General features: G+C 47.6%; 1 protein-coding gene across 1 annotated transcript in view; it reads left to right on the top strand.

Moving 5' to 3' along the window:
- Positions 1 to 13,329, top strand: part of agbl5 (AGBL carboxypeptidase 5) — a 191,252-nt gene that overhangs the window by 111,800 nt on the left and 66,123 nt on the right. The window contains 1 exon segment of the mRNA XM_072498931.1: positions 9,397 to 9,506. Within this exon segment, the coding sequence (XP_072355032.1) occupies positions 9,397 to 9,506 (110 nt within the window).

The raw sequence follows: 13,329 nt of genomic DNA, 5'->3' as shown, positions 1-13,329 counted from the left end.
CCAACAAGTACAGACCCAAAGTCCTCAATCGTTCCTCATATGACAGCTCTTTATTCCAGGGATCATTCTTGTGAACCTCCTCTGGACCCTTTCCGAGGCTAGCACATCCTTCCTTAGATATGGGGCCCAAACCTGCTCACAATACTCCAAATGGGGTCTGACCAGCGCTTTATACAGCCTCAGAAGTGCATCCCTGCTCTTGTATTCTAGCCCTCGCAACATGTATGCTAACATTGCATCTGCCTTCCTAACTGCTGAGTGAACCTGCACGTTAACCATAAGAGAATCTTGAACAAGGACTCCCAAGTCCCTTTGTGCTTCTGATTTTGTAAGCATTTGCCCATTTAGAAAATAGTCTATGCCTCCATTCCTCCTTCCAAAGTGCATAACCTCATACTTTTCCACATTGTATTCCATCTGCCACTTCATTGCATACTCTCCTAGCCTGTCCAAGTCCTTCTGCAGCCCACCTGCTTCCTCAATACTACCTGCACCTCTACAGATCTTTGTATCATCTGCAAACTTTTAAAAAAAATATATATATATTTTATCATCATCATCATAAAATTTACAGTGCAGCAGGAGGCCATTCGGCCCATCGAGTCAGCACCGGCTCTTGGAAAGAGCACCCTACCCAAGGTCAACACCTCCACCCTATCCCCATAACCCAGTAACCCCACCCAACACTAAGGGCAATTTTGGACACTAAGGGCAATTTATCATGGCCAATCCACCTAACCTGCACATCTTTGGACTGTGGGAGGAAACCGGAGCACCCGGAGGAAACCCACGCACACACTGGGAGGATGTGCAGACTCCGCACAGACAGTGACCCAAGCCGGAATCGAACCTGGGACCCTGGAGCTGTGAAGCAATTGTGCGATCCACAATTCTACCGTGCTGCCCCCTCTTATTAAAGTTTTTCGATCAAAAATAATTTTTTACAACTTTGTAACAAAATGTACATTGACCGTTATTTAAACAATATATTAAACTAACAACAAGTGCAGAAAAAGAACAAGAAAAGAGAAATAATAATACTGAAAAAATAAATATAAACAACTAGCATGGAAAGAGAAAAAAAAACCAAACACCGAATACACCCAATCCCCCCCCCCCCCCCCCCCATCCCCCCTCCCCCCTGGGTTGCTGCTGCTGTCTTTCCTGTTTCCCTTATCGCTCTGCGAGATAGTCAAGGAACGGTTGCCACCGCCTGGTGAACCCTTGAGCCGAACCTCTTAGTGCGTATTTTATTCGCTCCAATTTTATGAACCCTGCCATGTCGTTTATCCAGGCCTCCACGCCCGGGGGTTTGGCTTCTTTCCACATAAGTAGAATTCTTCGCCGGGCTACTAGGGACGCAAAGACCAAAACATCGGCTCTCTCGCCTCCTGCACTCCCGGCTCTTCTGCAACCCCAAATATAGCTAACCCCCAGCTCGGTTCGACCCGGACCCCCACCACCTTTGAGATCACTCTTGCCACACCCACCCAGAACCCATGCAATACCAGACATGACCAAAACATGTGGGTGTGGTTCACCGGGCTTCCCGCGCACCTCCCGCACCTATCCTCCACTCCAAAAAATCTACTCAGCCTTGCTCCCGTCATATGCGCCCAGTGTAGAACCTTGAATTGGATCAGGCTAAGCCTGGCACACGAGGACGAGGAATTTACCCTACTTAGGGCATCTGCCCACAGCCCCTCCTCAATCTCTTCCCCCAGCTCCTCCTCCCATTTACCCTTCAGCTCTTCTACCATCGTCTCCCCCTCGTCTCTCATTTCCCTGTATATATCGGACATTTTACCTTCATCGACCCATGCCCCCGAAATCACTCTGTCCTGGATCCCTTGCTCCGGGAGCTGCGGAAATTCCCTCACCTGTTGCCTCGCAAATGCCCTCACTTGCATATATCGGAAGGCATTCCCAGGTGGCAACCCGTATTGTTCTACCAATGCTCCCAAACCCGCGAACGTCCCGTCCAAGAACAAGTCCTTCAACTTCCCAATTCCTGCTCGCTGCCAAGATTGGAATCCCCATCTATCCTCCCCGGGACAAACCTGTGATTGTCCCTTATCGGGGACCACACCGAGGCACCCGTCACTCCCCTATGTCGTCTCCACTGCCCCCAAATCTTCAAAGTCGCCCCCACTACTGGGTTTGTGGTGTATTTTTTCGAGGGGTACGGTAACGGCGCCGTCGCCAGTGCTTTTAAACTTGTTCCCTTACAGCCTTTTCCACGCCGCCCCTTCTTCTTCCCTCATCCACTTGCATATCATGGACACGGTGGCGGCCCAATAATAGTCACTCAGACTCGGCAGTGCCAGTTCTCCTCTGTCCCTACTGCGCTGCAGGAACCCCCTCTTTACCCTTGGGGTCTTTCCAGCCCACACAAAGCTCATAATACTCCTGTCCACTTTCTTGAAAAAGGCCTTTGTAATCCGTATGGGGAGGCACTGAAACACGAAAAGAAACCTCGGGAAGACCACCATTTTAACCGCCTGTACTCTGCCCGCCAATGACAGGGGCACCATGTCCCACCTCTTAAAGTCCTCCTCCATCTGCTCTACCAGTCGCGTCAAGTTAAGTTTATGCAACGTTCCCAAGTTCCTGGCCACCTGGATCCCTAGATATCGAAAATCCCTTACTACTCTCCTCAGCGGCAGAGCATCTATCCCCCTGCCCTGTTCCCCGGGGTGCAGCACAAAAAGTTCACTCTTTCCCATATTCAATTTATATCCCGAGAACTCTCCAAACTCCCTGAGTGTCTGCATTATCTCTGGCATCCCCTCCACTGGGTCCGCCACATATAGCAGCAAATCATCTGCATATAATGACACCTGATGTTCCTCTCCTCCTCTGAGCACCCCCCTCCACTTCTTAGAGCCCCTCAGCGCTATGGCCAATGGCTCGATTGCCAACGCGAACAGTAACGGGGACAGGGGGCACCCCTGTCTTATGCCCCTATGTAATCGGAAATAGTCGGATCGTTGCCTGTTTGTAACCACGCTTGCCACCGGGGCCCCGTACAGGAGCTGAACCCATCTGATGAACCCCTCTCCAAATCCAAATCTCTTCAGTACCTCCCACAGGTAGTCCCACTCCACTCTATCAAATGCCTTCTCTGCATCCATCGCCACCACTATCTCCGCCTCCCCCTCCGGTGGGGGCATCATCATCACCCCCAGCAACCTTCGTATATTGGCCTTCAATTGCCTCCCTTTAACAAACCCTGTCTGGTCGTCATGTACCACCCCTGGGACACAGTCCTCTATCCTTGTCGCCATCACTTTGGCTAGTAACTTGGCATCAACATTTAGGAGGGAGATGGGCCTGTATGACCCGCACTGCAGCGGGTCTTTGTCTCGTTTCAGGATCAACGATATCGTCGCCTCCGACATTGTCGGGGGTAGTGTTCCCCTTTCCTTAGCCTCATTGAAGGTTCTCGTCAGGAGTGGGGGCCAGTAGGTCCACATATTTCCTGTAAAATTCCACCGGGAACCCATCTGGTCCCGGGGCCTTTCCTGCCTGCATGTTCCCAATTCCTTTAATCACCTCCTCCACCTCAATCTGCGCTCCCAAACCTGCCACCTCCTGCTCCTCAACCCTCGGGAACTCCAGCTGGTCCAGGAAGTGTATCATTCCCTATTTCCCCTCCGGGGGTTGGGACTTATACAGCCTCTCATAAAATGACTTAAACACCCCGTTCACCCTCCCTGCTCTCTGCTCCATCCTTCCCTCCCCGTCCCTAACTCCTCCGATCTCTCTCGCTGCCCCCCTCTTCCTAAATTATTGGGCCAGCAATCGGCTTGCCTTTTCCCCATATTCGTATTGTATTCCCTGTGCCTTCCTCCACTGCGTCTCCGCCTTACCCGTGGTCAGCAGGTCAAACTCCGTCTGTAGTCTCCGTCTTTCCCTGTATAGCCCTTCATCCGGGGCCTCCGCATATTGCCTATCCACCCTCAGAATCTCCCCAATCAGTCTCTCCCTTTCTTTACCCTCTTGTTTCCCCCTGTGGGCTCTTATGGAAATCAGCTCCCCCCTAACCACCGCCTTCAGCGCCTCCCATACTACTCCCACCTGGACCGCTCCATCATCATTGACCTCTAGGTATCTTTCAATACATCCCCTCACCCTTCCACATACCCCCTTGTCCGCCAACAGTCCCATGTCTAATCTCCAAAGTGGGCGCTGCTCATTCTCCTCTCCTAGATCCAGATCCACCCAATGTGGGGCGTGATCTGAAACGGCTATAGCCGAATATTCCGTTCCTACCACTTTCGGGATCAGCGCCCTTCCTAGGACAAAAAGGTCTATCTGGAAGTATACTTTATGGACGTGGGAGAAGAAGGAAAACTCTTTACTCCTCGGTCTAGCAAATCTCCAGGGATCTACTCCTCCCATCTGCTCCATAAACCCCTTAAGCACCGTGGCCGCTGCCGGCCTCCTCCCGGTCCTAGATCTGGACCGGTCCAGCCCTGGGTCCAGCACCGTGTTGAAGCCCCCCCCTGTCCCCCCGTCCCCCATTACCAAATTTCCCATCTCTAGGTCCGGGATGCGCCCCAACATACGCTTCATAAAACCCGCGTCATCCCAGTTCGGGGCGTATACGTTCACCAGCACCACCGCCTCACCCTGCAGTCTGCCACTCACCATCACATACCTGCCCCCACTGTCCACCACTATGGTCTTAGCCTCAAACGATACCCGTTTCCCCACCAGTATTGCCACCCCTCTATTTTTCGTGTCTAAGCCTGAGTGGAATACCTGTCCCACCCATCCTTTCCTTAATCTGACCTGATCCGCCAATTTCAGGTGCGTCTCCTGAAGCATAACCACATCCGCCTTCAGTCTCTTTAGGTGCGCAAATACCCTTGCCCTCTTAATCGGCCCATTCTGCCCTCTCACGTTCCACGTGATCAACCGGGTTGGGGGCCCTTTACCCCCCCCCCCCCCCCCCCCACCATCGTCGACTAGCCATCCCCTTTTTTAAACCAGCTCCTCACCCGGGTCCCACGCACCCGTTTGTCCCCCAGACGGCGCCCTCCCGTCCCGACCATCCCATCCTGTATCAGCTCCCCCTTACCCTCAGCAGCAGCAACCCAGTTAGTCCCCCCCCCCCCCCCCCCCCCCAACCGCTAGATTCCCTTCTAGCTTGATTGCTCCCCCCATATTGCTTCCAGGAGTCAGCAAACTCTGGCTGACCTCGGCTTCCCCTGTTTACCCTTGGCCTCCCTGCGTGTGAGGCCCCCTTCCTTCCTGCGCACACTTTTCCCGCCGCAATTTCCATAGCGCGGGAAAAAAAACCGCGCTTCCCTCTCGGTCCCACCCCTAGTGGCGCAGCTCCCTCTCCCCTTCCCTGTCCCCATCCCCACCAGCGCCCACATTTCGTCGTGTCTCCCCCCCCCCCCCCGGGGGGGAGAAAAAAAATTCTCCCGTCTAACATTTTTACAGATAAACCCTCCCCCTCTCCCCCCTTTGCATTTCTTTGCCACCACCTTGCTACTTCTTTCCAAACATCAATTCCTCAAATCTAGTCCAACTTCTCTTCTTGAATAAATGTCCACGCCTCCTCTGCCGTCTCAAAGTAGTGGTGTTTGCCCTGGTGTGTAACCCACAGTCTTGCCGGCTGCAGCATTCCAAATTTTACTTTCTTCCTGTGGAGCACCGCCTTGGCCCGATTGAAACTCGCCCTCCTTCTCGCCACCTCCGCACTCCAATCATGATACACGCGGATCACCGCGTTCTCCCACCTGCTACTCCGTGTCTTCTTAGCCCATCTCAGGACCATCTCCCTGTCCTTGTAGCGGTGGAACCTCACCACTATTGCTCGCGGTATTTCCCCTGCCTTTGGTCTTCTCGCGAAGACCCGGTATGCTCCCTCCACTTCCAGGGGGCCCGTCGGGGCCTCAGCTCCCAATAAAGTATGGAGCATCGTACTCACATATGCCCCAACATCAGCTCCCTCTGTCCCTTCGGGAAGACCCAAAATCCTTAGATTCTTCCTCCTCAAGCTATTTTCCAGGGCTTCCAGCCTTTCTATGCACCTCTTATGTAGTGCCTCGTGCGTCTCCGTCTTCACCACCAAGCCCTGTATCTCGTCTTCATTCTCGGCTGCCTTTGCCTTCACTCCACGGAGCTCCATCGCCTGGGTCTTTTGCGTCTCCTTCAATCCCTCAATCGCCAGCAACATCGGCGCCAGCACCTCCTTCTTGAGCTCCTCCACACATCGTCGGAGGAACTCCTGCTGTTCCGGGCCCCATACCATCTGGGCTCCCTCAGCCGCCATCTTGCTTCTCCCTTCTCTTCTCTGCCGTTGCTCCAGAGGATCCTCCGCAATCTGGCCACTACTATCGCTTCTTTCCATCCACACCCGGGGGGACTCCTTCCTTTGTCGCCTCACACTGGGTTTGGCCGTAAAAAACTTCTGTTGGGGCTCCCGATAAGAGCCCAAAAGTCCGTTGAAACGGGAGGTGCCGAAACGTGCGGCTTAGCTGGTCATCGCCGCAACCGGAAGTCATCATCTGCAAACTTAGCAACAGTGCTTTCAGTTCCTTCTTCCAGATCATTAATGTCAACTGTCGGGAAACACCTGCCGATTTCCGCTCGCTACCCCATTGAGAGCGAATTTGATTAGATCACGCCCTACGTTATTTCTACCAAGCTCCTTGACAAAAACAGTCTTAAAGCAATATAATGTTGGATAATGGTCTAACCTTTAATTTATGTGGAGCATAAGCTTGACTAGCGAATATTCTGATTATTTTAGTGTCAACTAGATTGGTAAGTAAACTGCATGTCACTATGTTCATACTAAAAGTATGTCTTTCTCTCACTTTATTGCACTTAAGATATTCTGTACTTTTTTCTATATCTCATGATCTGATATGGAATATTGATTGTTTACAGAGCTGCTAAAGGACTGATTTTAAATGTAGAAAGAACAGTAGAGTTTCTGGATGTACAATCCTACTTTGTCCCATGAAAAGTATCCATTCCCTCCGGTGAAATCCCTTTATGCAGTCATCCTGACACGTTTTTGCATATTGTCGTTTTGATGAAATCATTAATCGATACATACAGTTTGCTAGGACATCTCTAACTCTCTTGTCATGGTATGCAAACTAATGAACACATAGAATAGGACATATGCACTGGCTTAGATGCTGGTGATTTTGTTTCTTGTTGCCTGGTTATTGATTGCAGCTAATGAACACATAGAATAGGACATGACCAATGAGCAATGATATGCAAACATGCAGCTAATGAACACAGAGAACACATGACCAATGAGCAGTCAGGCCATTCAGGGGTGGTATCACACTATAAAAGAGATGAGGCACTCACACTCCGCCTCTTTCCACAGACCAACATCTACAGAGTGAGACGGGGCGCAATTCTCCCATCGGGAGTCTAAGTGCCGACGCTGGAGTGAAAACCGGAGTGTTTCACTCCGGCATCGGAGCCCACTCCCAGCCCCCTATTCTCCCGCCCCTGGGGGGCTAGGAGCGGCGTCGCGTCATTTACGCGCACCGGACCTTGGCACCGCGTAAAAGCGGCGCTGCGTAAATTACGCGAAGGTGCCGCGTAAATGACGTAACCCACGCAAGCGCGGTTGCCGTCCTCCCCGAGGCCACCCCGCAAGAAGATGTCGGATGGATCTTGCGGGGAGGCGGAGGAAAAGGAGGTCCCCCTTCAAAGAGGCCGGCCCGCCGAACTCATTGAGAACTGTGCTAATAGTTCAATAAAACACATTGAAATCACTTCAAAGCCTGGAGCATCTTTTACTCAAAACTGCATCAAGTGGCAGCTTGTGTTATTCCAAATTACATAAGACAACATCTCTGACAAACATACCAATCCTCCCTAGTAAAATAAACTGTTTGGGGAGAATGAATGAATAAAAGTAGGTTATTCACCAAATATAAGGGTGGCACAGTGGTTAACACTGCTGCCTCACACCTCCACGGACCCGGATGTCTGTCTATTGGAGTTTTCACTTCTTCCCCGTGCTCCGGTTTCCTCCCACAGTCCAAAGATGTGCAGGTTAGGTGGATTGGCCATTCTAAATTCCCCTTAGTGTCCAAAAGGTTAGGTGGCATTGCTGATTACGGGGATAGAGTGACGGCATGGGCTTAAGTAGGGTGCTCTTTCCAAGGGCCGGTGCAGACTCGATAGGCCAAATGGCCTCTTTCTGCACTGTAAATTCTATGATTTATGATCTATAAATTTCCCCTTTTACTTTAACTGAATAATTACAGATCAACTTCTTGGCTTGTCTCCTTTATAATTCCTGATGTGCTGACCTTTGTGTTTACAACGTCATTTACCTTTTATGTCAATTAATTGGGAAAAACTTGAATGTCTCTTATGGAAGTCTGTTTGTTTTTGAAAATGCATCTGTGAACCTAAAAATCCACGTCTATTTATTATTTGCACTGGATTGATAATTCCATTCAACAAATGTGTTACTTCCAAATTGAACAAATCATTTTTCAATGATTCTTTTCCATTAGACATGATTGAGTCACATTGGAATAATAAAATATTAAACTGATGGTAGAAAATGGTAAATTTTCTGCATCACGTCACGCCTAAGCTGTAGTTTTAGCTTGAAGACTTTTGCAGCATTATTAACTTTGATCACATTCTGAAAATAATGTTCCTGTGAATATCACACAAAAGATTCGCTATTGTTTTTTTTATGTGAATGAGAATAATTTTCTTCCCAGTTTTTCTTATGTGCTCATGGTGGCATAGCAACTAGACCTCTTTCAATGCTGCTCAAAGACAGTCATTAGAGTGTATGTGACAAGGGCGAAGAGCCATTTCAACCTGTCAGTGCCACAAACAGCAGTTGAAGCTCAAACAGTTGTTAATTTTAAATCAGAGATAGATAGTTTTTGTTAGGAAAGATATTAAGGAATATGGGCCAAAGGCCGGTATATGGAGTTGCTATCTGGGGCAGCCATGATCTTATTGAATGGAGGGACAGGCTTGAGCGGCTGAATGGCCTACTCGTGTCTCTATGAAGGCTAGCAACGTAGTTGATACACTTCCTTTCTTGTTCACACCTTTCTCATTGAGTTCAAACAGAAAAGTGATTTGTTCAATTTGGAAATAACACATTTGATGAATAGAATTGGCAATCTAGTGCAAATAATAAACAACATCTCCAGTGTGACCGTTGGTAGATAAATTGATCCAATTGACAACTTTGATAGTTTCTGAAATTAATTGTCCTTCAGGAAGTTGTAATGGGAGTCAAGTTAATTTCCTGAACGGTATTCTTTCAAGTCTGAAGGGCGATGAAACTGTATGGAACCAATAAGCTGGTGAAGATATTTAAACTTGCATTGTGTTGAATGCTTATATTTGCAATTATTAACATTTTAGGGTTCAAAGGTGTGACTGGTGCACTTAAAAATGGCATTTCTCATGAAATATTAGAACATTCGCAGCCATTGGAAAATAGTACAGACGCTGGAAGGAAATTTCAACTGCAGGTACAAAGCAACTAATTTTTTGTCTGCTGAGAAATGAGAAAAATGCTTGGATAATGTTGAGAATAGGAACTAAAATATTGTCTTGTTCAAAAATTTGTTTGACAGAAATACTTTGTTCTGACTGTTAACCAGAGTAGAGAAATGCAATTTTAGAATATTTTTGCCAACTCGTATACTTATCTTTAAGAACTTACTGACTTTATAATGAGAATAATATTTGTAAAAATAGTTATTAAATATTTAATATTTCTGCATTTGTTCCTGCTTCGCAATTCCATTACACCGCGATCTTACCCTCTCTCAGAAAGATAATAAAGCCCCCAAAATTGCCTTTTATATTACCTATGCATGTTTTGATATTCCCATTTAGCACAGCTATTCTTTCTCCCTCTCTGCACATGCCACCACTACACTTTATATTCATCCTGATTTTCTTCAGTGTTGCAGCCCTACACCCTTACCTTTAACCCCAGAACTCTCCGTCTTGTGTGTCTGTATTGAATCTGTGTTGTGGTCGCCACTTCCAATTTATTCTTCTCTCTCAGCTATCCAGTAAAATTCTGGTGACCTAGAAATTCGATCTCATTGGAATTATTAAAAGTCACCCTTGCACAACCCATTACCTGTCTAAATAGTGTTTATTTACCTATCCTTGTAGTCTTACAAATTATTTCCTCGGTAGCTAATGTTTGAGAGGTAGCAGGCTGTTGAGCTCCTATTGAAGACATCAAATGGTAGTGTTGATCGACCTTGAGAGCCTGGCTACAGTGGCGTAATCTTGACATGGGCCTCAACACTATTGACCAGCTGCCTGTGGCACCAATAAGGGCACTGGCATAGTGGGTGGTGAGGCTGGCATGAAAGGACAGCCAGGTTTCTATCCCATGAAGCCAAGTCGCCCATCTGGGATAGCTCCTCTGCATTTCTGGACTCAAGGCAAAACAGGGTGCAAGAGAGAGATGATGCTTTGGAAGCCTGTGTCAATAATTGCCCCAGAGCCTAAATGGACTTATTTGTCAAAATGTTAGGTGCCGTGGAAACTGTCACAATGTTAGGTGCCGTGGAAACTGTCTATGTTAGGTGTCATGGAAACTGTCAATGTTAGGTGCCATGGAAACTGTCAATATGTTAGGTGCCATGGAAACTGTCAAAATGTTAGGTGCCGTGGAAACTGTCAAAATGTTAGGTGCCGTGGAAACTGTCTATGTTAGGTGTCATGGAAACTGTCAATGTTAGGTGCCATGGAAACTGTCAATATGTTAGGTGCCATGGAAACTGTCAAAATGTTAGGTGCCGTGGAAACTGTCAAAATGTTAGGTGCCGTGGAAACTGTCTATGTTAGGTGTCATGGAAACTGTCAATGTTAGGTGCCATGGAATCTGTCAATATGTTAGGTGCCGTGGAAACTGTCAGAATGTTAGGTGCCGTGGAAACTATCAGAGTTTTTAACCAATGCTTTATTATGGTGGGTGCCACTGTCACTGACCATTCGCTCCAAGTTGGACAGAATAATTTCCATGCTCGGCCAGAGCCAGCACAAGTTGAGGATGCTCTGGATCATTGTGCAAAATCTTTCCGGCAGTCTTTCCAGTAATTTCCTGGACCCTTGAAGTTGGCACGCATTCTCTGCAGCAAAAATAATATGTATTCTAGCTCTCTGGTGAACTGGAATCTGTGATGTCCCACACATTGCTATAATCCTGCACACGTGGTCAGCATTTCACCACATGAAGACACCTCCTCCAACCTCTCTTCTGAAGTATGTGCAGTACAAATCTCAGAACTGGTGTTTGATAGGGTCAGAGTGAGTGACAACCAGCAGTGTTTGCTCCAGAGAGGATAATGTGTGCAGGTAGACAGTGCAGTTAGTGACAGGCTTGTCAGGTTTTTTTTTAAACATATTTTTTTCTTAGCGTTTTTCCATTTTAACAAATAATGTATCAAAATTCTCAAAACTGGCGCAGTACAGTATAAAAGCTTCCGCCTGCATGAATACAGCTAAAGGCAGAACACCAACACAGTTGGTTTAGCTTAATCATTAAACTTGGTGTTTCCATTTATACAAGGAAAGATGGTAAACTAGAGATTGAGGGCGAAACATACATAGAAAATAGAAGCAGGAGGAGGTTGGTTGGCCCTTCGAGCCTGCTCCGACATTCATTATGATCATGGCTGATCATCAAGTTCAATACCCTGATCCTGCCTTCGCCCCCCCCCCCTCCCACATCCCTTGATCCCTTTAGCCCCAAGAGCAATGTCTAATTCCTTCTTGGAAATTATATAACGTTTTGGTCTCAACTGCTTTTTTGCGGCAGTGATTCCACAGATTCACCACTCTCTGGGTGAAGAAATTTCTCTTCACCTCCGTCCTAAAAGGTTTACCCTTTATCCTCAAACTATGACTCCTAGTTCTGGACTCCCCCACCATCGGGAACATTCTTTCTAATACTACCTTGTCTAATCTTGTTAGAATCTAGGAGACCCCTTCTCACTCTTCTAAACTCCAATGAATATAATCCTAACCGACTTAGTCTCTCCTCATATGACAGTCCCGCCACCCCAGGAATCAGTCCAGTAAACCTTCACTGCACTCCCTCCATAGGAAGAACATCAAGAAGAGGATAAAGCCAAGAAAACATGCTAAAGTGGCATCCATTCCTTCACATATAGTGATTGTTCATATAGCCCAAAGAAAATATAGGACAAGATTTCCAGGCCAAAGTTTGGACGTGTACCAATGTACACCTCCCCAATTCCAGTTATACCAGAGGCACCAGTGACATATTGTAACATTTTTTCCTCTGATATGAGACCTGCCTGTACCCTTACAGGAGCCAGTTAAAGCTTCTTTAACCCCAAAACGATGAAAGGAAATACAGATAAAATTTGAGAAGACGTTAGTTCTAAGAAGATGTTTTCGATATAACCACAACAAATTCCTAAAATCTAGTGCAGTATAGACTGATCATTATTCCACATATTTATACAGAGAAGATCAACAAATGGGCAGCACGGTAGCATTGTGAATAGCACTGTGGCTTCACTGCGCCAGGGTCCCAGATTCAGTTCCCCGCTGGGTCACTGTCTGTGCAGAGTCTGCACGTTATCCCCGTGTATGCGGGGGTTTCCACCGGGTGCTTTGGTTTCCTCCCACAATCCAAAGACGTGCAGGTTAGGTGCTTTGGCCATGATAAATTGCCCTTAGGAGGGGTTATTGGGTTACGGGAATCGGGTTGAAGTGAGGGCTTAAGTGGGTCGGTACAGGCCCGATGGGTCTAGTGGCCTCCTTCTGCACTGTATATATGTTCTATAAGTATTCATACAGTTGGTTCAGATTGTAATTATTGTGGGTGGCATCTACCTTCACACCGACAATGACAGGATAAAAAGATACCACAAAGAGCAGGGGGATCTGAGGAGAAACGTATTCCAGGATAAAGCCATGAGCACATGGCCCTATGGTGCACATACCAACCCCCTCCCCCCATAAGAAAAAGCTACGCTTTGAAACTTAACTCAGCCTCTCAAGACTTCTGGGCAATGGAAAGATACCACAAACAAAAGGGAACAACAGTATACCGCCCTCAGTACAAGACATGGCAATGTACACTCTTGTATACAGGAGCCAGTAAGCCAAGGATACTTAAACCATGCCAAGACCCACAACACAACAGACCTCAAACCACTCCAGTCAAATCCGAGGTGCCGCTCAGGCCCCGCTGACACGAAGACTTGAATTTTCCTCCAAAGAGGAAACCCCATCGACAAGGGGAAGAAGCATCATGAAGACACCCATCAACGGGGACTCGAGAAGGGATATGAC

The sequence above is a fragment of the Scyliorhinus torazame genome, chromosome 4 (genome assembly GCF_047496885.1).
Source record: "Scyliorhinus torazame isolate Kashiwa2021f chromosome 4, sScyTor2.1, whole genome shotgun sequence".
In the NCBI taxonomy this organism is placed as follows: domain Eukaryota; kingdom Metazoa; phylum Chordata; class Chondrichthyes; order Carcharhiniformes; family Scyliorhinidae; genus Scyliorhinus; species Scyliorhinus torazame.
The sequence above is the reverse complement of the archived record's forward strand: the minus strand, read 5'-3'. Positions and strand labels throughout refer to the sequence as shown.